The sequence below is a fragment of the Microcebus murinus genome, chromosome 10 (assembly GCF_040939455.1).
Source record: "Microcebus murinus isolate Inina chromosome 10, M.murinus_Inina_mat1.0, whole genome shotgun sequence".
Taxonomy (NCBI): Eukaryota; Metazoa; Chordata; class Mammalia; order Primates; family Cheirogaleidae; genus Microcebus; species Microcebus murinus.
Genome location: NC_134113.1, coordinates 59865204 through 59890608, shown reverse-complemented (window position 1 = coordinate 59890608; position 25405 = coordinate 59865204). Strand labels below are relative to the sequence as shown.

Genomic DNA, 25405 nt, shown 5'->3' with positions numbered 1-25405 from the left:
CACAAATATGCAAATTTGATGAAAACATTACAATCAGTAAAGAACTTATGACTCTTTTTTACAATTATTATTTACAATTATTTAAATAGTTTTTGATCATTGATTTTGGTAAGACAGATCAGATCTGTTACTTAGAAGAAATTGTCATCTAGATTTGTCAAAGGAAAAATAAGTAAAATTACAAACATTACACTTACTTTTCTGAGTGCCAATAATAGGTCTATTTGATTGATAAACCACAATAGCCATGAAGGTTTAAAAGATGAAGAGGAAAGTATAACAAAGGCTTGTCTGTGGATTTCTGGTCACACTTATTAGTGACCCCAAGATCTCTCTCAATTTTTAATCTCCAACACATTGCAAAGATTTTTTATCACTGAGACCTTTTTAATTTTTTGATGTAGGAAATATTTTCTAATTCTCCATCTGAAAGTAAAACATTGTTCAAAAGCTTCTAGACTATCAGGAACTCTCTTTGGTTTGAATGGTTGATAATTGTCATCACTTTAATTTTACACGGATATAATCGCCTATTTTTGGGAAAAGGTGTTGATAAGACTGAAACTAAGTTTATAAAAAAATGCATCCTCAGTGTCTTAAGTTAAGAAATGACTAATGAATCCCTTGTGTAAGGCACTGGAGTAAAAAGATACAACAGTGTGGACAGTTCCTTAGAGACATGAAGATTAACAATAACAGTAGACACAGCTTAATACAAAACATAAAATCAGTTTTGGTAAGGAACCAGGCAGACTTCTCTTTATTTAGTTTTCATTGTTTAAGGCAGAAAAATGAAGGACTATTTTTATCCTTTATTATTTCTATTATGTTTACTTAAAAAGTAAAAAAAATCAAAAAAGGAAAACTATGAACAATTACAAGCTAGTTTAATAATACATAATTTTAAAATTTGAATATATCTTTTAATTGATTTTTGTGAAATATAATATTGCCTAATATGAGCAAGTTTGAAATATGTAATTGCCCTTCTTTCTTTCTTTATTTTTATTTTTTTGAGACAGAGCCTCACTCTGTTGCCCGGGTTAGAGTGCCATGGCATCAGCCTAGCTCACTGCAACCTCAAACTCCTGGGCTCAAGCAATCTTCCTGCCTCAGCCTCCCAAGTAGCTGGGGCTACAGGCATGTGCCACCAGGCCCGGCTAATTTTTTCTATGTATTTTTAGTTGGCCAATTTATTTCTTTCTATTTTTACTAGAGACAGGGTCTCACTCTTGCTCAAGCTGGTCTTGAACTTCTGACCTTGAGCGATCCTCCCACTTCAGCCTCCCATGGTGCTAGGATTATAGGCGTGAGCCACCACATCCTGCCTAATTGCCCTTCTTTAAGGGATAAAACAGCCAACTATAGGGAATTTTACATGGTTCCACCTAATGTGTTTCTGTATTTATATTGAAATAGAGAATGTATATTAACCAACATATTTATGTAACTATTACAAGACATATAAACATATAAAACCAATTTCATATTTCAATCTCATGTTTCTGTATTTACTATTCCTTTATATGTTTTATTTACGTATATTTTATAACTTGCATTATTCCTTATAATATGACATGCACTTATTTTGATAAAGAATTTATGTTTCTATATCATTATTTTGGGATGTTATATCTTTTTGATTACTCCCTCATATTTTAAAACATTTAATAGCCATAGCACAAATACTAGGATAGGAGCATGTTGTCATGTTCTTATACTGCATGGAAGTGATATAGTGCTATTTGAAGTTAAATTGTGACAAATTGACAATGTACACTATAAACCCTAAAGTAGTGAATAAAATAATAGAACTAAGTATTATAGTTAACAACCTATCAAAGGAAATGTGGCAGGCAGAATAATGATCCCCCAAAGATATCATGTCCTAACTCCCAAACCTGTGAATATGTTACCTTACATGGAAAAGGGGAATTAAGATTATAGATGGAATTAAGGTTGCTAGTCATCTGACCTTAAGACAGGGAGATTATCCTGGATTATCTAGATGGGTCCAATAAAATAACAAGAGTATTTTAGTGGAAGAGGAAGACAGGAGAGAAGAATCAAAAGGAGATTTGACTATGGAAAATGTTCAGAGAAATGCAATATTGTAGGCTCTGAAAATGGAAGAAGGAGACAATGTGGGCAGCCTCTACAAACTAAAAGAGTCAAGGAAATGAATTCTACATTAGAGCCTCCAGAAAGGAGCATGACCCTGCCACACCTTGATTTTAAACCACTGAGACTCATGCTGCACTTATAACCTAAAGAATGGTTAGATTATACATTTGTATTGTCTTAAGGCACTAAATGCGTGGTAATATGCTACAACAACAATAAGAAACTGACACAGAAAATAAAATAAAAATATAAAAAGAATCCACTTAATCTAAAAGTAGTGTTTTTCTTTTCTTTTTTTTTTTATTTCAGCATATTATGGAGGTATGGATTTTAAGTTTTCAATAAATGCCCTTTCCCCCCTTTGAGCAAGATGGCTGACCAGAGACACCAGCGGCCAGAGCATCCCAGTAAGAAAAAGTTTTAGATGAAAGAGAAAAAGTGAACAAACAGACAAACAGAGATTGGGTGTTGATCTGAGGTGCCAAAATCTTCAGGAGACTCCATGGGAAGAAGTTGCAGGGCAGAAAAGGAACAAGCAAGGTATCAGCAGGGATCAACCCCCAAGAGACTTGGAGTTTGTTGAGAAAGGTCGGTAGCATAGTTTGTTTCTCCCTCCCTCATACCTCTGACAGTTGGTGGCTTCCCAGGGTGCTGGAGAGACTTTCTGCCCACACCAGCCAGAGTTGCTACCACCAGTGAGGTGGGAGCTTCCTGTGGACGGGGCACCAGGCTTATAGCCCCTTTGAGGTGCCTCTCATCTCCACAGACACAAGTGGGGATGGTAGGCACCATATTGCTTCTGTACTCACTGTGTACCTTTGTCCTCCCGAGGGGACTTCAACTCCTCAGGTTTCATCTTGCTCGCTCCCATGCAGACATTTCCCAACTCTGGCCCAGACTGCAGGAGTCACAGGGGTCCAGTGGATTCTATGTGCTCTGTGTGACTCCAATGCTTGGAGATTCTTGGCAAGTGAGTCCTTATTCTCTACCCTAGCAGAGGTAGATCAGGGAGTGTGGCTGGGTGGGACTGGTGAGCCTGCCCTCAGGTTCCACAAAAGCTGGCAAGGTGTCTGTTTTGGTGGGAGTTGAAGGTCTGCTCCCAGTTTCTGTGCAAAGCCACCAATGAGGGGCTGAAGTGGCCCACCCAACCAACAAGTCTGCTTGTGGAGGCAGGGCTGTCTGAGATTCACAATCTGGCAGTCTGGAGTGGGCCTTGATCCTCTTTTCCCTTCCACTGCTCTGTGGTTTCCTCCTCAGTGTCTGCCAGCAGGTGGGAGCTCAAACCAGCTGAGCTCCCTCCTAACTGAGATGTGGGCCAGGAGGTCTCTGCCCAGTATCCTGGCCTGAGCTGAGAACGCAGCCCTCCTGTGGGGGAATGAGTGCCCTGTGAGCATGCTGCAACTAGGACCCACACTGCACTGATCTGCCCATGTGGGCTCCCTCTCCTTCTGAGACTAATTCACAAATCTCCCCTCCTTGCCCCTGAGCAATGTGATCAAGACCTGTGATCAAGATCTGGCCTGCAGGCCCATCCTTGGGCCAGGCCAGGGAGAAGCATGCTGGTCCTGAGTTGCCCACTGGGTGCCCAAGAAGGTTTGATGTCTTTCTGCCTTGGGGTGTGTCCCTCTCTGATGGAGCACTGGGCAAGCAGCACCAGAGATGGCCAGCAGGCAGAGAACTCACAGTCCAAGCATCCCTCAGTCTGCTGCAGGACCCTAAGAGGGAAGATCCAAGCCCCATTCTCTGTGGAAGCCTTGGTGGGATGGTTTGTCTCTCTCAGTAGCTGTGGGTGGGGGAGGAGAAGGGAAGAAAAACAGTCTAAATGGAGGGAGCTAGCACTCTGGTCATGTCTATCCTTCACTCTGGGAGTCCACCTGCCAAGCATGTTGGCTATTCAAACAAAGCAGAGGGAGAATTATTCATAAGATTTCTGGGAAAGGAGTGTGGAATTCTTGGAACCGAGGGTTCCTCCTTTTTTTAAACCACCTAGGGTAACTTCTGTGAGTTGTCATGACATTTGTAAACTGTCATGGTGATGGTGGGAGTTTCTTTTGCTATAATGATACATTATAAGGAGGGTATAATAGGCAGTGAGGGTAACCTGAGGTCATTTTTCATTGCCATCTGGGTTTTTGCTGGTTTTGGCCAGTTTCTCTGCTGTCTCTTGTTTTATCAGAGACTTCAATTTGAATATTGTGACTTCTTATTGAGCAAAGCCTGCTGGTTTTCTATCTCAATATCCTATAATGGGATACAAAACAAAGGATTTTATGACTGTACAAGAATGTAAATGTATTTAATGACACTGAAATATACATGTAAAAATGTCAAATTTTATGTTATGTATATTTTACCACAATAAAAAGCATATGCTTTTATGTATTTAAACACATCTTAATTTATTTCATAATATAAATTTCCATTCTTTATAGTTTTCCAGTTAGTTAAGTTGGCTGTATAAGTAGTTTGGCAATTTTAAACCAATGCACAAATTAAGTTTACAATTTTCTTCATTTTCTGTAGTTATCCATCATTCTATTGAAAGCCTTTACATACAAGCATTCTTGCATATATGTGAAAATAATTGCTGGAAGTAAAATTTCTAGATAAAAATATTTTATTTTTAAAGTTTTGTACAATATTGTAAAAACCAAAATATTAGTTTATATCAAAGATTTGCCACCATAATTAAGTTTTTAATGTACATTTTCATTTTTAAGTCTGTTCATATCTTGTTTATATATGTTAAATATGTAAGATAACAATAAGACTTTAAAAGTGTCTAGATCTGTAAAAAATGATGTTGGTATTTTAATAGGGATTGCATTGAATCTGTAGATCACTTTGGGTAGTATAGACATTTTAACAATGTTGATTCTGCCAATCCATGAACATGGTATGGTTCTCCATCTGTTTATGTCCTCTGCTATTTTCATCCTCAGTGTTTCATAGTTCTCCCTGTAGAGGCCTTTCACCTCCTTAGTTAAATATATTCCTAGGTATTTTATTTTATTTGTTGCTATTGGAAAGGGTATTGAGTCTTTGATTTGGTTCTCAGTTTGACTGCTGTTGGCATGTAGGAATGCTACTAATTTGTGTACATTGATTTTGTAAACTGTGGCTTTGCTGAAGTTGTTTATCAGTTCCAGTTGTCTCATGGCAGAATTGTTGAAGTTTTTTAGATATATAATATCATATGGTCAGCAAAGAGTGATAGTTTGATCTCTTCTGACCCTGTTTTGATGCTCTTGATTTCCTTCTCTTATCTGATTGTTTTGGCTAGAAATTCCAGCACTATGTTGAATAGAAATGGTGATAGAGGGCATCCTCATCTCGTTCTAGTTCTAATTGGGAATGCTTTCAATTTTTCACATTCAGTGTTATGTTGGCTGTGGGTTTGTCATATACAGCTTTTATTATTTTGAGTTAAGTCCTATGCTTGTTTTGTTTAGTGATCTTATCGTAAAAGGTGTGGAATTGTCCACCTATCATTCCCAAGACCACTGGGGGAGAAGGGAACTCATATGCACTTCATTCATAGAAGCCTAAGTAATCAGGAAAGATTGCATAGACTTTTTTTTTTGTAGTCATATTTTTTGTAGTCATAGCCAGGAAGTAATGATCATCACTGTGTTCATATTCCATTGACCAGAAGTCAGTAACATTATCCTGTCCATAGTAACAGCAGGCTGAGAAATGCAGGCTAACTCTGTTTCTAAGATAAAAGAGAATGAGTTTTGGAGAACACATAGTCCATCTCAGCCTTTAGGATTTCTTCTCTATGTGAGTTCTCTGATGCCTGTAGAGGTGTGACTTCTGGCAAAAGTTTTTTCCCACATTCATTCCATTCATAGGGTTTCTCTTTTGTATGAAATCTCTGAAGTATAGTGAGGGCTGTCCTATCATAGACAGAATTCCACAGTCATTATATTCATAGAATTTCTCTACATTCTTTGCATTCATTGGGTTTCTGTTATGTGTGAATTCTCTGATGTACAGTGAAGTGTGTCCTCCCACAGAAAGGCTTTCTGTATTCTTTACATTTATAAAGTTTCTCTCCTGTGTGTGTTCTCATATGTACAGTGTGGACTGCCTTCACAAAAAATGATTTACCACATTGATTATATTCATAGGGTATTATCCCTGTGTGGATTCTCTGATGAAAAGTTATGTGCACCTTATGACAGAAGGATTTCTCACATTCAGTACATGCATTCAGCTTCTCTCTATGTGTGTTTTCTGAAATAACGTAGGACTGACTACATTTATACATTTCTTTCCTGTGTGTTTTTCTGTTTAGTGCGGTTAACTTTTTATGGAAAATTTTACCACGTCCATTACATTTAAAAGTTTTTCTTCCTGACCTCTCTGAATCTAAGTTGTATTATGCAGAAATTAGTCTCACTTTGATTACATTCATGGTGTTTCTCTCCAAATAAGCTCTATGAAGACACAGGAATATTGATTTCTCATCAGAGGTTTTCCCCCATTTGTTACATTTATAGTAATTTCTTTCCACTTGAGTCATCCCTTGGGTAATGAGAACTGATTGATCACAGGCTTTTCCATATTTATTATATTTACATGAGTCTCTCCCATATGAATTCTCTTATGTATACAGAATATATTCTGCTTGTTGAAAGCTTTCCCTTGCCCACTATATTCAAAAGTCTGCTGCCCAGTTTGAATCTTTTGATGCTGGCTATGATGCTTACAATGGCTGAGGGATGTCCTGATTATATTATGGTCATCAGGCTTCTCTCCGGACTGCATCTCATTAGGCTCACTAGGGAGAAGCATGTTCTGACATACATTAAACTCCGCAGGCCTTGTTCCTGAATAGTTTCCATTTTTTATAATCAGTTTTGAAATATGGTTTGAACTCAAAGTTAATTTTTTTCCTAATTCAACTCTCTCCTTAGTTGATGTTTTACCGTTTGTGATCACAACTTGCCACAGATGTCTACTTTGATTTCCCTGGCTGGTCCAAATCAGGTCATCCACTTTCTGGACATATTTGAGAGCTTCTTTAAGACTGTATAAAGCACATATCTGATGCATGAGACCGGCTGTCATCAGGTCTGAACCTGGAGAAAAATATTGCTGGGAGGCTTTGGTTTGAGGTCTTCTACCATCCATGGCTCTGCTACTTCCTTTAGCTTGAAGGTCACCTCCGGTTTGGTAATACAGTTCCTTTTTACTGTTTAAGGTTGGGAAAGTTGCCTGTCCCAGTTGTTTGACCATGAAATGTCAGTATAAGTCATTTATGTCATTTCTAAGAAGATTTAAGAGCTGGCATTTGGTTCACTGCCCTTTTATTCCTCCTTCCAAACTGACCAGCTCTGTTCCAGTAATTTCCATCCTATTAGTCTGAGGCCACAAAGAAATTTGGTGGAAACTTTGAATGTTTCAACTTCTTAGAAATTGAGATCATTGGTTACCATATCATAGTCTACTCCAGTGCCTGATGTCCCAGGGGCCCTTCATAAGAAGAAGAATTTTTAGAGATTTATAAGAAAAATATGAAAAAAATTGGCAATCTAATGGAAAAATGAGGAAAGGATGTCAGTTTATGTTCTATCTTCCAAAATTCCATTCTGTAAAGCAGGTGTCCTCAAACTATGGCCTGTGGGCCACATGCGGCCCACCAAGGACATTTATCCAGCCTGCTGGGTGTTTTTGCCACTGCTGCCTGTCCTGCTTAGCAGCCAACTGGTCCCAGGCCCACAGTGGGAATGTGTGGAATGTGCGCCACACTCTCCCATAGCCTTCCAATGGTCTGAGGGACAGTGAACTGGCCCCCTGTTTAAAAAGTTTGAGGACCCCTGCTCTAAAGACATGAAAAGGTGCTCAAACTCTTAGAGACATACAATCCAACTTCAGAACCTGTGAAGCAGTATTGGGAGAGATGCAATGTCTGGAATTTTCAGGTGGAAGATGGTGGGACTGGTGCTGTAATTTCTGTGAGAGAATAAATGCAATTGCCAGGTGAAAGTGTATAGATACTTTTAAAGTGTTGGTTTTCTAATTACTTAGCAAAAAGCTTTAGCAATTTAAATTTTCACATGTTCTATAGAATAGCCTTTTCTCTTACAATGTCATTCTACTCTGGTTAAAAATTCCTTTCAACATTGACAGTTGGGTATAAATTTATATCACAATATTAATTTATTTGACATGAAACATAAAACTGATGCAGTTGATAATTATTTGTTCTTTGCAAAATGGGATTTAATGTTCTCTAAATTGTCTATTTCCATTTTTTGCTTATATTTATTTTCATTTTATATTCGTATTGTTAATTTACAAGAGCTTTTTGTAGACTTCAGAAAACATTCAATTGTATGCCTGTTATACAGTTAATTTCAGTAATATTATTTGACTTATAAATTTTTACAGTAGTATTTTTGCCATCAAAATATACTTGTATTTAATATGCATGTTTAATATACATGTAATCAAACTGATGTCTTTTCTTTTGTCACATTCTGGCATTAATTAAAATTAAAAATCTTAATTAAGATTTTTTGACTCCTTTAAATTATGTGTTGCCTCATATATTTTCAAATACACTTTTACTTGTTTAGCCTTTAATGTAAACATTTAAACCACTTATAATGTTACCTTTTTGTTGTATGAATAAAAGGTAAAATTTTTTATAAGACATAATTTTTGTGACTCAAATAATTACTCAATAATCCACCATTTTCTTACTGAACTGAAATTTCTCTGCTTTTACATAACAATCCAAACATATAAAAATAAAGGTTACTTATTATTCTATACTTTCATAATCTAAACTGATCTGCAGGTCATTTTATCTTCTCTTATGCCAACACCATATTAACTTAATTTCATTGGCCTATATGTTTTAATGTTGTGTAAAGCAAGCACTAATTCAGGAACATTTAATTTTCTTTTTTTATTGTGATAACATATACATAACATAAAATTTATTATTTGGACCAGTTTGAGTGTTCAATTTATGGGCATTAAGTACATTCACATGTTATACAACTATCGCCAGCATTCATCTCCAGAACTTTTTTTACTCTCAAATTTAAACTTTGTATTTATTAGACGGTAACTTCCATTTATGTGCTATGCATTCATGAGATTTCATTTTTCCATATTAACTTAGAGATAATTTTTGCAATTATAAAAATTAAAAATGCTGGTTCCAGCTGGAATTGTGTTAAATTTATAGATTAAGAGTGAGCAAATTGATATTATTTGATATAATACATTGTAGCCATAGTGTAATTTATGTCTTGGCAGTGATATTAATAGCTTTGGTTTCAAGGTGCCTGTTGCTACCATAAATATCATCAATTGACTTTTAAATGCATACTTTATTGATTTAAATCACCACATTTTCTTATTATGTCTATTCTTAATAGTTTCCTATTACATTTTATTGTTTTCTAGGTACATATAATGTTATTGGGAAAAATTATCATATTTCACTGATTTTATTATAGTGTATGCTATTATTTGATGTCATACTAAGAAAGAAAAAAATGTTACTAATTAAAATTATATACAATATTAAGATTCCAGTCATTGTAAGACCCATCTGCCTTGCAAAGCTATAAAAGCTTACAAAAATACCTTCCATAATTTGTAACTAAAGTAGATTCATAACATTTCTCTGATATTAATGCCACTTTTTAATCTTATGACATTTCCAAGATGACAATGAAATGCTGAATATCGATGATGAAATTGAACATCCTATTTGTTTCTTAATTTTAATTAAAATAAGTACAGGTGTTTTCTGTCTCATATCATTGTGCAAAGTGTATTTATTAAGAAATTTTTATTGTATTTTAGTAGTTTGTCATATTTCCATTTTACTTTAAATTTTTAGGAGCAATTACTGATTTTTTTCAGTGATAGCTTGATTTATTAATCAAACTTTTATATGCTATTCTTTCATGTATTTGTTACAACAAAATTAGGCTATACAGTATTTAATATATATATATGTATATATATATACATCCTCTCCCATATATTTCTATATGTCTATTATCTATCTCTACCCTTGTATTATAGGAATAAATCTTGAGTTATTATAATACATATACATGTAGTTATTTTGTTGGATTTCATTTGAAATTATCTATATTCATCACTGAATTTGTTTCCTAGTTTATTTTATACTGTCTTAATATCTTCATAAAAATAATTGAGGAGGTTTCTTATTTAGATAATTAAAATCATAATGAGATTATCTATTTTTATTACATAGTTGTAAAGCATGGTTATACAGCCACCTGGGCCTTTTGCCTCTTTAATCTTTCTTGCCTTTCCAAATGCTTTATGGTGATGATATATTTATATTTTTTTGAATTATTTAAAAGAATTTTTTTATGATAAAACATTTTCATTGGTTCTGTGTTTCTACTTTTATTGGACTGTGGAATTACAATTCTAAACTTACAAAGTTATTTTACTGTGTACTGCATTAGTATATGTATCTTCTTTATCATTTGTAATCTTATACATTTCTCCTTTGATATTCATTCATTTTTCCTAGAAATGTACTAATTTTCCTGAAAATTTTAGAAGAATCACTTTTGTATATTTTTAGTTTTTAAAATTTGTTTAACTTTCTATCCTTTCTATCTACTTTCTATGTACTTTTGATTAATTTTATAGGTTTTAAAATTTTATGATAATTAGAAGTTGCTTTAGTTTTTGTTCTGTTTACTTTTTAAAATCATGAAAACATTTAAGGATAAATAATTATTTAATTTCTTTTGAGTGCAGATCTTTATATGAATCATTAGAAAATGTCTCTATTTTATTGTATGTGTATTTCTTCTAAAAATTTGCATTTGTATTCACTATTCTTTACATGTAGTATTAGTGAATTATTTTTATGACATTTTAACTATAAAATCTCTCGTTTAGATAGATAGAGGAATATAAAAAAGTATCTCCCCTCCTTCATAACTCAAAAAGTGACAGAAAACTTTTGTAGAGAAAATTGTTATCTTTTTCATGAGAGTGAGTGATTTTTTTTTCCCAATTCACACTTTCGAAGTCTTGACTATATGTTATTGTGTAAGTTTCAGTGCTTTCACCACTCAGATCCTGAAACTTAACCTCCCATGTTCATATAGACATTTAAATACAAGTCATCATGATCTATAATGCAACAACCTGCCACTCTCCATGCTCCATTGTTTGCTTTCTTGGTAATCTACAGGTCATAGATATGATGTTTTACATTTGTATTTACTCTGGATCTTTGACATCTTGTGAAATGTCCCACATTTTAACCTTTACTTTCAGCTATATATTCAAAAGAATATTTGTAAAATTTTATCCAACATTTTCTTTTGTTTGCATTGCATTTTCCTTGACTACTTGCGATGGTATTACCTTCTTTCTCAATTGTTCCTTATATTATTACATCATGCTCTTATTCATCCTATTTAGTGTTTTAATATAAAATTCCAATTCTTTTTTAATTAATTTTTTATATCATTTTGTACACATTTGAATACAGTATTATGCTGTCATTTTTATGGAAGACTAAAATATTGTTTGTATTATACCATAAAATAATTATGTGGGATTTATGAGAAGTATTAATGAATTTATGAGAAGTATATTTTCATGTTCTTTACTGAGACTAATTCCGTACAAGGACTTTACTAAAAGCCAAAGAAATCAGTTGATTGAGGTGTAATAAAAATAAATCTAAAGTGGGGTCAAGAAAGATAACAAACTTAAATACAAAGAAAATAATAAACGTCAATAGAAAGTTTTAGCAGCCACTTACCTTTTATTTTAACTTTATTTATTGACTCCTATTTTATTTTACTTATTTAAGAATGATGCCATTTTTTTGATTGAGTCATTGAAGGCTTTCTTTACTTGCTTATTTCTCAGGGTATAAATAAATGGATTTAACATAGGGGAAATAGAAAAAATAAGTAGTGAAACTACTTTATTAACAGTCACTTCTTCCTTTGCAGTAGGATTCATATAGATGAACATGCAGGTGCCATAGGTGATGGAAACCACAATCATGTGGGAAGAACAGGTGGAAAAGGCCTTTTTCCTTTGTTGGGCAGAAGGAAATCCTAAAATTGTCACAATAATAGAAGTATAAGATAGAACTACGCACATAAGAGTCAAGATGAGTGTCAGTACAGCACAGATTAAAACAGTTTGTTCCATGAACCATGTGTCTGAACATGATATCTTCATGAGAGGAGAAGCATCACAGAGAAAATGATCAATGATATTCGAGTCACAGAATTCCAGATTTAGTCCCAGACTAACTGGGGAGGTTATGACCAACAATCCAGACAACCAAGAGCAAAGAACAAGCCTCAGGCAAACTCTGCTGTTCATGATGGTCACATAATGCAGGGGCTTGCAGATGGCCACATAGCGGTCATAGGACATGGCAGCCAGGAGAAAAAATTCTGTTACTGCAAAAAGGTCAGTAAAAAACACTTGGATGACACAGTCATTGTAAGTGATGACCTTGTCACCTGTTGCTATGTTATACAAATATCTAGGAATACTGGCACTTGTGAATGAAATCTCTAAAAAGGAGAAATTTTGTAAAAGAAAGTACATGGGTGTTTTAAGATGGGAATCCACAAAGGTGAGAGTGATGATGGTCAGGTTCCCCATTGCACTGAACATGTAAGTGAGAAATAGAAAGATAAAAATCAGAACTTGCAGCTGAGGGTCATCTGTCAGTCCCAGCAGTACGAATGTTGTTATAGTATAGTTTTTCATTACTGATGTCTTCTGTCCAATCTGCATGTTCAATAATTCAGAGAGATTATCATATGGATTATTTTATCTATATAAAATCTAACTTAATCAGCTCTATCTTCACTTTATATTTATATTATATTGTAAGTCACACTAAGGATATGGGTAGATTTATGTGTTAATTTGGTGTGATTTCATAGGTAGCAAAAATGTCATTTGGATTTCCCCAATTCTTCCCAACTCCAAGCCTAGTAAAACAAAACAAAATTATAAAAAGACACACCATTAAAGTTATACGTTTGGCTAACAATTGGCTGATTGTCAAAATACTAATACATAGTGTATATCTTGGACTCACTCCAAAGTCCTGTTTAGAACATGGAGACTCTGCTCCAGCTTTACAATTCGATTTTTTTCTCTTTCTTTTTTTTATGAGTGTATTTTCTCCCCTAAACACACAAGACCATGTACTAGTTTCTCTCCCTTCCTTGTCATTCTTCTACATTTCTCTATCAATATGCAGTTTAGATATTGTTTTCTGTTGTGCACTACACAGTGTTTTAAGCACAATTTACTTGTACTTGTGATGCTTATGAAGAGATTTGATAAAGTAACTTAAAAATTACATGCATAATAATAAAATCATATCTTTTTGCCTGTTTTTATTTCTTGGATTTTTTTTTACTATTTCTCTTATTTATTATTTTTTATTTATTTTTATTTCTGGATATTATAAAGGTATAAACAATTTGGTTATATTTTATGTCTTTGCCTCATCCAAGGGAGGATTGGAGGCATGCCCTTCCCCTCTGCAATGCTCACTATGTCCATTAGTTGTGAGTTTATCCCCCTCCAACCCCCTTTCATTGATATGGCGTTTCCATCTTCACTATATCTATTAATGCAATGTAAAAATCCAGCGATAATGGGTTTTTTGATGCTGAGTTTATGCTAAAAGCTGCTCCATGGTAATTTTTTTAAGCATCAAAAATAACTTACTATTGTTAGGGACTTGAATGTTTTCAATTTTCAATCAGTGTCTCAATGCTTGTAATCCTACACCAATGAATCAAATAAAAATTCCCTTTGAAACCACAATGTATTTGTCCATGAAGTTTCTTTTCATTGTTTATTTTACTGTATTTTTTTCATACTGAGATAGAAGAGGAATATTTGCCCAACTCATACTGTTAAACCCACAGAATGGCAGTCACCAATACAAGAAAGAAATGCTGACATACGCTCATGGTTTGCCTGAAAACTTGAGCCCTCCCAGGGAATTGAGGGAGATGTGCTATATATTTTAGATTACTTTGAGAAATAGCAAAGATTAATTGCTGAAGTCTACATATTTTTCTGCCATCCTTTTTCCTTATTTCAAGCTATATGTGAATCATTATGTAATCTTATTCAGCTGAGCATGCTATGGGCATTATTTGACGCTCAAAACCAAATTCTTATAAGATATGACAGTATTATAAGACAGATTTTAACAAACTAATTGACACAGACTTGTAACCAACTGGTTTCTGATTTCTGTTTCTTTTATCTTTTAAGAAATATTTCAAAGGAGACAGGATGTCTAATGAGTGATGTTACTGAAGGTAGTCTTTGGGAATAATGAAGGGACAAATGCACACACAAACATATACACATACGCATACAGTGGGTGCTTTTATTTTCTAACGAGGTCTATGATATAGTTGATGTCACTTCTGGCTATCTGGATATTTCTTATATTAGGATTCCGTTACATACCCATGGATTTACTATTATGACATTTCATATAAATTTCGAAGGCATTACAAAATATGTAAATTGTAACTCACAATTTTAATAAAGGTAGGTGAAATCTTTTTTTCCCTTAGAGAAAAATATGGCCAACATTTTACAAAGGGAAATATTACTAGTTTTAAAACTTATTATACTTACTTTTTTGTCAATTTTAACTTCCTTAAGTTGTTTAAAAGTAGTAATTATTAAAGCCATTTAGTTAAAAATGGTAGATGTAATGAAAATTTTCATGTGTAGTTTTCTTCATTCTTGCTTTCTCATGATGTACATTTTACCATTATAGGCTTAAGAAATATTTTCTTGTATATTTTAAAATATATGTGTATATATGTACATATATATATGTACATACAGGTATATATATCCAAAAGGCAATAAAATGCTGGAAACTCTCTCCTCTATTGAAAGAGTTGGTATTTCAATATCTCAGGATAGGGACAGAGGTTTGAACAATACTAACCTTTGAATTTTTCTTTTTAGTTTTATCTTCCTGCAAATAAATGCATAAACAAAATGTCTTTTGTGATTTACCCTCAAAAGTGTCCAATGAATCTTTGGAGTAATTTTATTTGGCAAAAGCACAACAACTATAATAATAAAAGCTGCTTTGGCTCCAGTGTCCTTGGGGATTGGAGGACAAAAACATCTATAGGTTAATTAGCTCATTTTCTTATTTTTCTTAAGAGCTTTATTGAAGGAAAATCTACTTATGATAAACTGCAAGTAATTGAAGTGCATAATTTGATAAATTGTGACACTCCTGTGGAAACATTACCACAATCAAAAGAATGAACGTATTTATCACTTCCAAAAGTGTCCTTGTGTACATTTGTAATCCCTGTGCTCTCCTCTTTCTGCACCCTCCATTTCCCAGGCATCCACTCTAGAGTTAGCTTGTCATTGTAGATTAGTTTTTAAATAGAGTTTTATGTTTTATGTAAATATAAGAATATAGTATTGTATTTTTTATCTGTCATCTTTCACTGAGCATAAATAAATTTATGATTAATTTGTCATAAATCATAAATTTATGATTTATCCCTGTTGTTATTTTTATCAATAATGTTTTTCCTTTTTAATGCTAAGTAGTATTCTAATGTTGATGGACTTATGAGGATTTCCAGTTCATGGCTATTATAAGTAAAGCTGATATAAACAGCTATATACAAGATTTGTATGAAATATGCTTTTATTTCTCTTAAGTAAATACCTAGGAGTGAAGTGGAATAGTTGATTGATAGGGGAAGTATATAGTTAACTTTTAAAGAATCTGTCAAACTGTGTTCCAACATGCCTTTAGCATTTTACATTCCCATTGTCAATGTGTGAGAATTCCAGTTACTTCACATCAACACCAGTCTTTAGCATGTTTAGTCTTTAATTTAGCCAATCTAGTAGATTTGTAATGGAATCTCACTGTTGTTTAATTTGCAATTCCCTAATTACGTATGCTCTTGTGCCTTTTTTCGTACGTTTATTTGACTCCTATATATCTTTTTTTGCTGTGGTATACATATTTTACTTACTTTCCTATTGTTGAGTTGTAAGAGTTCTTTGTATATTCTAGATACATGTCCCTTATCAGATATATGGTTTTTAAATATTTTCTCCCATTGTGTGGGTTTCCTGCTTTGTTGATAGTGTTCTTTGAAGTAAAAAAATTATAATAATTTGCATAAAGTTAAATTTATTTATGTTTATCTTTTATCACTTGTGTTTTTGGTGTCATATCTAAGAAACCATTGTCTAATTCAAGGTCACAAAAATTTGCTTCTATGTATTTTTATGAGTAATACAGTTTTAGCTGTTACATATAATTCTGTGATTCATTTTGAGTAAGTTGTTATATATGCCATGAAGTAAGAGTCTAAATTTATTCTTTGCATGGGAATATCTATTTGTCTAGCACCACTTGTTGAAAAGAGTATTTATTCCCTGTTGAACTGTCTTTGCATTCTTGTTATAAATCAGTTGACCATTGCAGTGGATTGAATAGCGGGTTGGAAAAAGGGTCTTTACAGATGCAACTTAGATATTTTTTGAGAAGGCCCTACATTCAGTGACTGGTTTCCTTGTAAGAAGAGGAGAAAACAAAAAGAGACACAGGGAAGAAAGCCAGGTGAAGATGAAGGCAGAGATGGAGTCATATTGCCACAAGCCAAGAAATTTCAGAAGCCACTAACAGCTGAAAAAGATAAGGAAGGATTCACTCTGGAATTATTCATGGCAAGTGTGTAGAAACACAGTTGGGTTTTGTATATTGATCAGTATCCTGAAACCTTGCTGAACTCATTTTTTAGTTCTCCTAGTTTTTGTGTGGATTCTTTAGGGTTTTCTGTATATGAGCTCATGTCATCTTCAAATAGAGATAGCTTTGCTTCTCCCTTGCCAATATGGATCCTTTTTATTACTTTTGCTTCCCTAATTGCCCTTTTAAAAGCCTCACATAAAATGTTAAATGGAAGTGGTGACTGTGGATATTCTTGCTTTGTTCTCAATCTTAGAGAGAAAGAACCCAATCTTTCCTCATTAAGTATGAGATTACTTGGTTTTTTTTTTCACATCACCTTTGTTAGGCAGAAATGTTCCCTTCTATTTCTATAATAGATTATTGAGAGCTTTTATCACAAATCAGTTTTAAATTTTGGAGAGTGCTTTTTCTGCCTCTGTTAAGATTATCATGTGCTTTTTAATCCTTTATTCTATATTCTTTTTATATGATGTATTACACTGATTAATTTTTGAATGTTAAAACAATTTTGTGTTCCCTGGATAAATCCCACTTGGTCAAGGTGTAAAATCATTTTTATATGTGGCTGGATTTAGCTTGCTAGTATTTTGTTGAAGATTTTGTGCATATTCATAAGTGATATTGATCTCTAGTTTTATTATAATATTTTTTTCTGGTTTTGCTATGACAGTCTTAGCTACATAGATGAATTGGGAAGTACAGCATCTCCTTTTGCTTTTTAGAAGAGCTTGTGAAGGATTTCTACAATGTTGATAGTATTCACTTGTAATTGTTTTTATGACCAGAGCCTTTTCCATGACAATGGCCTACTTTCCAGGGAAAAAGATTTTTTTTTTTTTTTTTTTACCAGAGACTTATCCATAATGGAAGAAAGGAATGTCCCTCTAGTTTTCCCATCTCACCTAAGGTGAAAAAAAGCTGTGAAAACTTTGTAAAGAACACTTTGTAGGAATGCAGGCCAACTAAAAGACTAACATTTTATCATGAGATTACAGAAAAGTTCCCCTTCCCAGCACCTTACCACTACACACACAGGGATCCAGGATTATAACAGTGGATCAGAGATGGGAAGAGCTGGAAGACAGATTCTATCTGAGGAGGAGTTCATAGGGAAACCCAAAGACAAAAAGGGAGATAAAAGCAAACACTATAGGAATTTGAAGCCTATGCCACCTATTGCTATAGAAAAAGTTAAACACAGCTGAATTCCCAGCCAGAGTAACATAAAACATAACTCTAAAAACTTATTTCCTTTATTTTTTATTGTTTGAGAACTCATGACTTGTTTTCAGCACAAATATACAAGTTATACTAAAAGCAAGTAAAAGAGTTTGAATTGAAAAAGAAAGCATCAGGACCAAACTCATATGACACATACTTTGAAATTATTAGACAGGGAATTAAAAAAAACCATGTGAGTAATATATTAAGGACTCTAACATGAATAGTATATAACATGTAAGAATGGAGTGTTAATGTGAGCAGATAGAGGGAAACTCTAGGAAGGAACCAAAGGATCTGTTAGAATGAAAAACACTGGAACGTAAATAAAGGACACCTTGGATGGGCTTATAAGTAAACTAAATATCACTGAGGAAAGAATGAATAAGCTCAAAAATATCTCAATAGACTCTTCCCAAAATAAAATGGAAAAAGAAAAAAAATTTTAAAAACAACATCCAAAAGCTATGAGATCATTTGAAATAATGTAGCATGTATATTGTAGGTATACAAGAAGAAGGAAGAGAGGATGGAACAGAAGAAATCTTTCAAGTAATAAGGGACAAGAACAATAAAGCAGAAGAAAGGCAATCTCTCTCTCAATCCTGGAGCTGGTGCGACCATGCCTCTTGTTTTTGGACATTAGAACTCTAGGTTCTCCAGCTTTTGGAATCTGGGACTTGCACTAGTGCCCCACTCCAGGTTCTCAGACCCTTTAACCTTAGCCTGAGAGTTACACCATTGGCTTCTCAAGTTCTCAGGCTTTTGGACTTGGACTGAGCCACACCACCTGCTTCCCTGATTCTCTTGCTCACAGAAAGCAAGTTGTGAGACTTAGCCTCCATAATTGTGTGAATCAATTCCCTAAATCCACTCTCGTCTCTCCCTCTCTTCTATATATATTTTGTCATAAGATTATAGAATATATATACACTAATATAGCATATATGCTATTGCTATATTGTAATGTAGCATTGTAATGTAATACAATGTATTGTATGTATTGTAATGTAATAAAGTGCTATTCACTCTGAATTAGTGAATTGAATAACACTGATGTCAAGGCATGAAAGAGAGGAAATGGGAATACTCTGTTATAAGTTACTTGTACTACGAAGAGGTATAGGGTTATTTTGAAGTACACATAGATTTGTTGTAAATGCAGAAGAAGTCAAACTCTCACATCTTGTTGATTATATGTTATTATATCAAGAAAATTGCAAGGATACAACCAAGAGACTCCTGGAGTTGATAAACAAATTCAGTAAAATCTCAGGATACAAAATTAATGCACACAAATCAGTGGCATTCATAAATGCCAATAACAGTCAAGCAGAAAATCAAATCAAAGACACAACACCTTTCACAATAGCATCAATTGTCTTTCCCCCAATGGATGTTCTTGTCAGTTTTGTCAAAGATCAGTTAGCTATAAACATGTGACTTTTTTCTGGGTTCTCTACTCCATTGATGTATGTGTCTATTTTTATAGCAGTTTCATGCTGTTTTGGTTACTATAGTCTTATAATATAATTTTAAGTCAGGTAAAGTGATGCCTCCAGCTTTGTTCTTTTTACTCAGGAATTGTTTGGCTATTTGGACCCTTTATTCATTCCATGTGAACTTAGGATTTTTTTTCTAATTATGCAAAGACTGACATTGTTATTTTGGTAGAGATTGCTTTGGTTCTATAGATTGCTTTAGGTAGTATGGCATTTTAACCATATTATTATTCTAAACCATGAGAATGGGATGTTATCACATATACTTGTGCCATTTACAGTTTCTTTCATTAGTGTTTTATGGTTATCCTTGCACACATATTTCATCTCCTTCGTTACATATATTCCCAGGTATTTTATTTGTTTACATTTTTAGTTATAGTAAACGAGATAGCCTTCTTGATTTAGTTCTCAGATGGATTGTTATTGGTGTATAGAAACACTACTGATTTTTGTACATTGATTTTGTATCTTCAAACTTTACTGAATTCATTTATCAAACCTAAGAGGCTTTTGTTTTTGTTGGAGTCCTTAGATTTTTGTAGATATAAGAGTATATCATCAGTAAACAGGGATAAGCAGATTGGCTAATCATTTATGAGGCAAAGAATGGGAATTTGGAGAGTCTGTGTTTTACCTTCTCACAGGTAAGTCAGTGAATCCTAGCTCAGTCCTTCAGGGAATGGTGATTCTTTGAGTAAGGCCTTTCCAGAACAGAAAGGTGAGCAATTTCTTAAACTTTGCTGTTTTCCAGAATCACAGGGCAAGGTAGAATTCAATATTGTCAATATTGCTGTAACATTTGGGGATCATTAGGTTAGACACCCACAGAAAGTGATATACTGGTATCAAAGTGACATTGGCTTTGTAAAATGAGTCAGAGAGAATACCATCCTTCTCAATATTTTGGAATAATTTTTGCATTATGAGTTCTTCTTTGTAGGTTTGGTAAAATTCAGGTGTGAACCCATCTGGTCTGGGGCTTTTGTTTTGGAAGATTTTTTATTGCTGTTCCAATTTTTGTGCTCGATATTGGTTTGTTCAGAAGCCAATATTACGTTGATACCAAAGCTGTGAAAAGATAAAACAAAAAAAGGAAACCACAGAATAATATCCCTCATGAATATAAATGCAAAAATCCTCAACAAAATCTTAGCAAACCGAATCCAACAGCACATCAAAAAAAATAATTCATCATGATCAGGTGAGTTTTATCCCAAAGATGCAAGTCTGGTTCAACATATGCAAATCTATAAATGCAATTTACCACATAAATAAAAGCAAGAACGAACACCATATGATTCTCTCAATAGATGCAGAAAAGGCATTTGATAAAATTCAGTACACTTTTATGATAAAAACCCTTAATAACATAGGCATAGACTGGACATTTATGAAAATTATTAAGGCCAAATATGATGAACCCACAGCCAATATCATATTGAATGGGGAAAAATCGAAAGCATTCCCACTTAGAACTGGAACCAGACAAGTTGCCCACTATTTCCACTTCTATCCAACATAGTGCTGGAAGTCCTTGCAAGAGCAATCAGACAAGAGAGGGCAATTAAAGGTGTCCGAATAAGGGCAGAAGAAGTCAAACTCTCACATCTTGTTGATTATATGTTATTATATCAAGAAAATTGCAAGGATACAACCAAGAGACTCCTGGAGTTGATAAACAAATTCAGTAAAATCTTAGGATACAAAATTAATGCACACAAATCAGTAGCATTCATAAATGCCAATAACAGTCAAGCAGAAAATCAAATCAAAGACACAACACCTTTCACAATAGCATCGATGAAAATTAAATGTTTAGGAATATATTTAATGAAGGAGGTGAGAGACATATATAGGGAGAACTATGAAACACTGAGAAAAGAAATTGTAGAAGATATAAACAGATGGAAATCCCTACCATGCTCATGGATTGGTAGAATCATTATTGTCAAAATGTCCTTATTACCTAAAGTGATCTACAGAATTAATGCAATCCCTATCAAAACACGGCCATCATTCTTTACAGATTTAGAAAAAATAATTCTATGGTTCATCTGGAACCAGAGAAGACCTTGTATAGCCAAAGCAATCTTAAGCAAAAAGAAAAAATTGGGAGGTATCAGTCTGCCAGACTTCAAACTTTACTACAAGGCTATAGTAGCAAAAACAGCATTTCACTGGGACAAGAACAGAGATGTAGACCTTTGAAGTAGGATGGAGATCTCAGATGACTATCCTAATATTGTCATCTAATCTTTGACAAAGCAAACAAATATATACAGTGGGGAAAATAATTCAATAAGTGGTGTTGGCAAAAATGGATATCCCCATGCTGAAGATTAAAACTAGATCCCCACCTCTCACCTCTCACAAAAATCAATTCACATTGGATAATAGTATATTAATTCTGTCATATTTCTTTACAGTATGTAAAAGTTTACTTTCAATTGTTGTAATTATCAAACATCAAGCACAGGTTGCTGATCAGTTCTAGTCCTAGGGTATTCACTATACCAAACGTTTCTGATAACTTGAATACACAATTTCAATATTTTTCTATTTCTTTGAGAGAAATGCAATTCTTTTGATGGAGTCATTGAATGCTTGTTTCACTTGCTTGTTCCTTAAGGTGTATATAAATGGGTTTAGCATTGGTGCAATGGAAGTGGTGAGTACTGACACACCCTTATTAATATCCATTTCTTCTCTTGCTGAAGGTTTAATGTAAATGAAAATGCAGCTTCCATAGGTGATGGACACAACAATCATGTGAGAAGTACAGGTGGAAAAAGCTTTTTTCCTTTGCTGAGCAGAGGGAAGCTTTAGGATTGTCTTGATGATATATATATAGGAAAGAACTATACATACAAGGGTCATGATGAGAGTCATCACAGCACAGGCTATGACCATCTGCTCTATGAGCCATGTGTCTGAGCAAGAGATCTTGAGAATAGGAGATGCATCACAGATAAAATGATCGATGACATTCGAGTCACAGAATTTCAAATTTGGGAACAAGGAAAGTGGTGTGAGTACGATCAACAATCCAGCCATCCAACAGCAGAGAACAAGGCTTCTGCAGACTCTGCTGCTCATGATGGTCACATAATGCAGGGGTTTGCAGATGGCCACATAGCGGTCATAGGACATGGTGGCCAGGAGAAAGAATTCTGTTACTCCACAGACATCAATAAAAAACACTTGAATGACACAAATAGTATAAGTGATTGACCTATCACCTGTTGCTATGTTGTACAGATATCTAGGAATGCAGGCAGATGTAAATGAAATTTCTAAAAAGGCAAAATTTTGTAGGAAAAAGTACATGGGTGTTTTAAGGTGAGAATCCAATAAAGTGAGGCATATGATGGTGAGATTTCCAGTTAGAGTCAACGTGAACGTGAGAAACAGAAAAATAAAAATTGGAATCTGAAATTGAGGGTCTTCTGTCAGTCCTAACAGGATCAAGGTTGTTATTGTGTGATTTTTCATCTCTGAGTACTGAATTTTATTCAACCTTCATGTAAAATTTAGAGATATTTTACTTATGTTGTGTGATGTCAAAGTCAGGTATTAATAAAATGACTACTAGGGACAGTAAACAAATTCACATGTGGTTTCTTCTGTAATTATTATTTCTAGTACTTGGGTTTGGCTATTCAATTTTCTTTTATTGTATTGTTTTGATAGTTTGTGATAGATTTTAAATGTTTTTAAAAAAATGTTCTATTATTCCAGTTTTCTCTTTTGTTTCACATTTGTAATCAATACTCGAGACTGGATTTTTGTATTATTAGATTTGACTCCCAATGTGTTGTGATTCCACAAAATTATAATTTCATTTTATGTCTAAGGATTCCTTTTTATTTTAAAGGTGAACATTTTAATGTAATAACTTTTTAAAATATAGTTTCTAGATTTGGTCTCTCATAAAATGTAAATACATAGCAAGTAATCTGGGCTCTGTACATTGGCTTGGTTGATCCATTTGCAACTTGTATTTTGCCACTATGACCAAGCATGTGTTTATGTTGTTTTGTTTTATGTTTTAAAATGCATCTTCCACATCATTGAATCACTCCTCTGACTCTTATGTTTCTCTGTTACCATGTAATTTATACTTAAAGACCGCTGGGACACATAATACAGAGTATTTTAATGCACAATCTGTTTGCCACATGTAAAGAAATGTTTGGTCCGAGTATATAAAGCTGGAAAAAAATATTTATTTTATACTTTCAGTCTGTTTAGTTAAGTATGGAAAGGACTTTAACACCTCGCTATCATCAAGTTCAAAATAAAATTTAGAGTACTATATATACTCTCCATGCACTGCCTTTGTACAACTCCTTATTCATGATCCTCAGTTTGAGTGTCATATCTACTGGAAAGGCACCTGAAACTCTACCGTTAGACCTGACTGCTTCTCATTTGTGCTTCTGTGGTATTGTTCTATTTGAGCACTTTCTCTGAGAAAGTAAGTTTGTTGAAATCAGGGAGTATTGTCTTTATTTTTTATTGGGAAAGCTATGAAAAGTAACACAATCCTAAATTTATCATCAATGCGTAAGAAATATCATGTAAATATACACATATCTAATTCATTGGCCTGCACATTCATAAGTAGCTTCAGTCCTATTTGGCTTTCCTCTTGAAACTGCTTTGTCACTGATTTTAATTATTTAAATTTTACATGTCTCTGTATTTAACACTGACGATTTTTTTTTTTGATTACATTTGAAACATGAGCTTTGCTAGTGAATAAAGTTACACCATGAAAGTGTCACTCTCTGTGCTCATGTTGTTACCTTCCATGCTGACCAAAGCGTTATCTGGTATCTCCACCTTGTTTTAACTCTCAAGCAGACAAATAGCTGTATCTCTGTTGGTGGCGATTTTTGCTTGTTTAGGAATCTGTCAGGAAGACATTTAAGGTGGAGGTCAAGGAATTTGCATACCTGAATACACAATTTTCACATCTATTCACTTTAAACATATTATAAATATTATTTACATTCTAATTGGACTAGTATAGTCAATTCCTTTTAATTTCAACTACTGCATTTGTGTAACCAATTTTTAAATCCCTCTTTATTTTTAAAAATACCTATTTTAAAATTTCATCGTTGATAAGGTTATATTAAGATAACCTTATGAATATACTACAAGCTTTAAATTAATTTCTGACACACTGTTACATATGTTTTTGTTTTCTATAATTGTTAAAATATCTGCAAAAAGCATATTTTATAAACATTATAGCACAATTTCTAATAATTTTCAGAAATGTAATTTCGAGGGTGAAGGAGATATTTACTTCAAATTTTTGTGTACATTTACCAAGCCATCATCTATAAACTTGATATCACTATATTTCTTCAGCTCATTATATGATTATGCAGTAGTATCCACAGTGAAAACAGGGCAATATGTCATATGCCTTTGTTCAAGACTATTGACACTTGTATTTGATATAAGTTTTTGTCCTGTCATTCTTAATTCACACAATTGCACCATGGAATAGTCATCAGTTCTGTCTGCATTTAAGTCTTTCATCTTTGTCTTCTGCAGATAAAGGTTATTTACCCTAAATTTTCCATCTATGCCTCTTCGACGGGTATTTCAAGAATATTTTAAAGCCAGAATTAAAGATTTTCTAGTTCTTAATTTGGATTAATAGTTGTTCTACAGTTTTTCCTTAGCTATCACACTTCATTGCATCAACATACTCAAATAATTCTTAGTTTTGAATTAGTACCTA

At 33.7% G+C, this 25405-nt stretch overlaps 2 protein-coding genes across 2 annotated transcripts; both read right to left on the bottom strand.

The window, feature by feature from the left end:
- Positions 1-11958: 11958 nt before the first annotated feature.
- Positions 11959-12894, bottom strand: LOC105865908 (olfactory receptor 6C2-like). Its single transcript, XM_012754907.1, has one exon. It carries the CDS (start codon positions 12892-12894, stop codon positions 11959-11961), a length of 936 nt encoding a protein of 311 aa, XP_012610361.1.
- Positions 12895-22200: 9306 nt separating this feature from the next.
- On the bottom strand, positions 22201-23136 carry LOC105865905 (olfactory receptor 6C2-like). The gene has a single exon (XM_012754892.2). It carries the CDS (start codon positions 23134-23136, stop codon positions 22201-22203), a length of 936 nt encoding a protein of 311 aa, XP_012610346.1.
- Between the last annotated feature and the right edge of the window lie 2269 nt (positions 23137-25405).

Excerpts from the sequence above, each read along its gene's own strand:
- LOC105865905 (XM_012754892.2), bottom strand. The coding sequence starts at position 23,136 with ATGAAAAATCACACAATAACAACCTTGATCCTGTTAGGACTGACAGAA.
- LOC105865908 (XM_012754907.1), bottom strand. The coding sequence starts at position 12,894 with ATGAAAAACTATACTATAACAACATTCGTACTGCTGGGACTGACAGAT.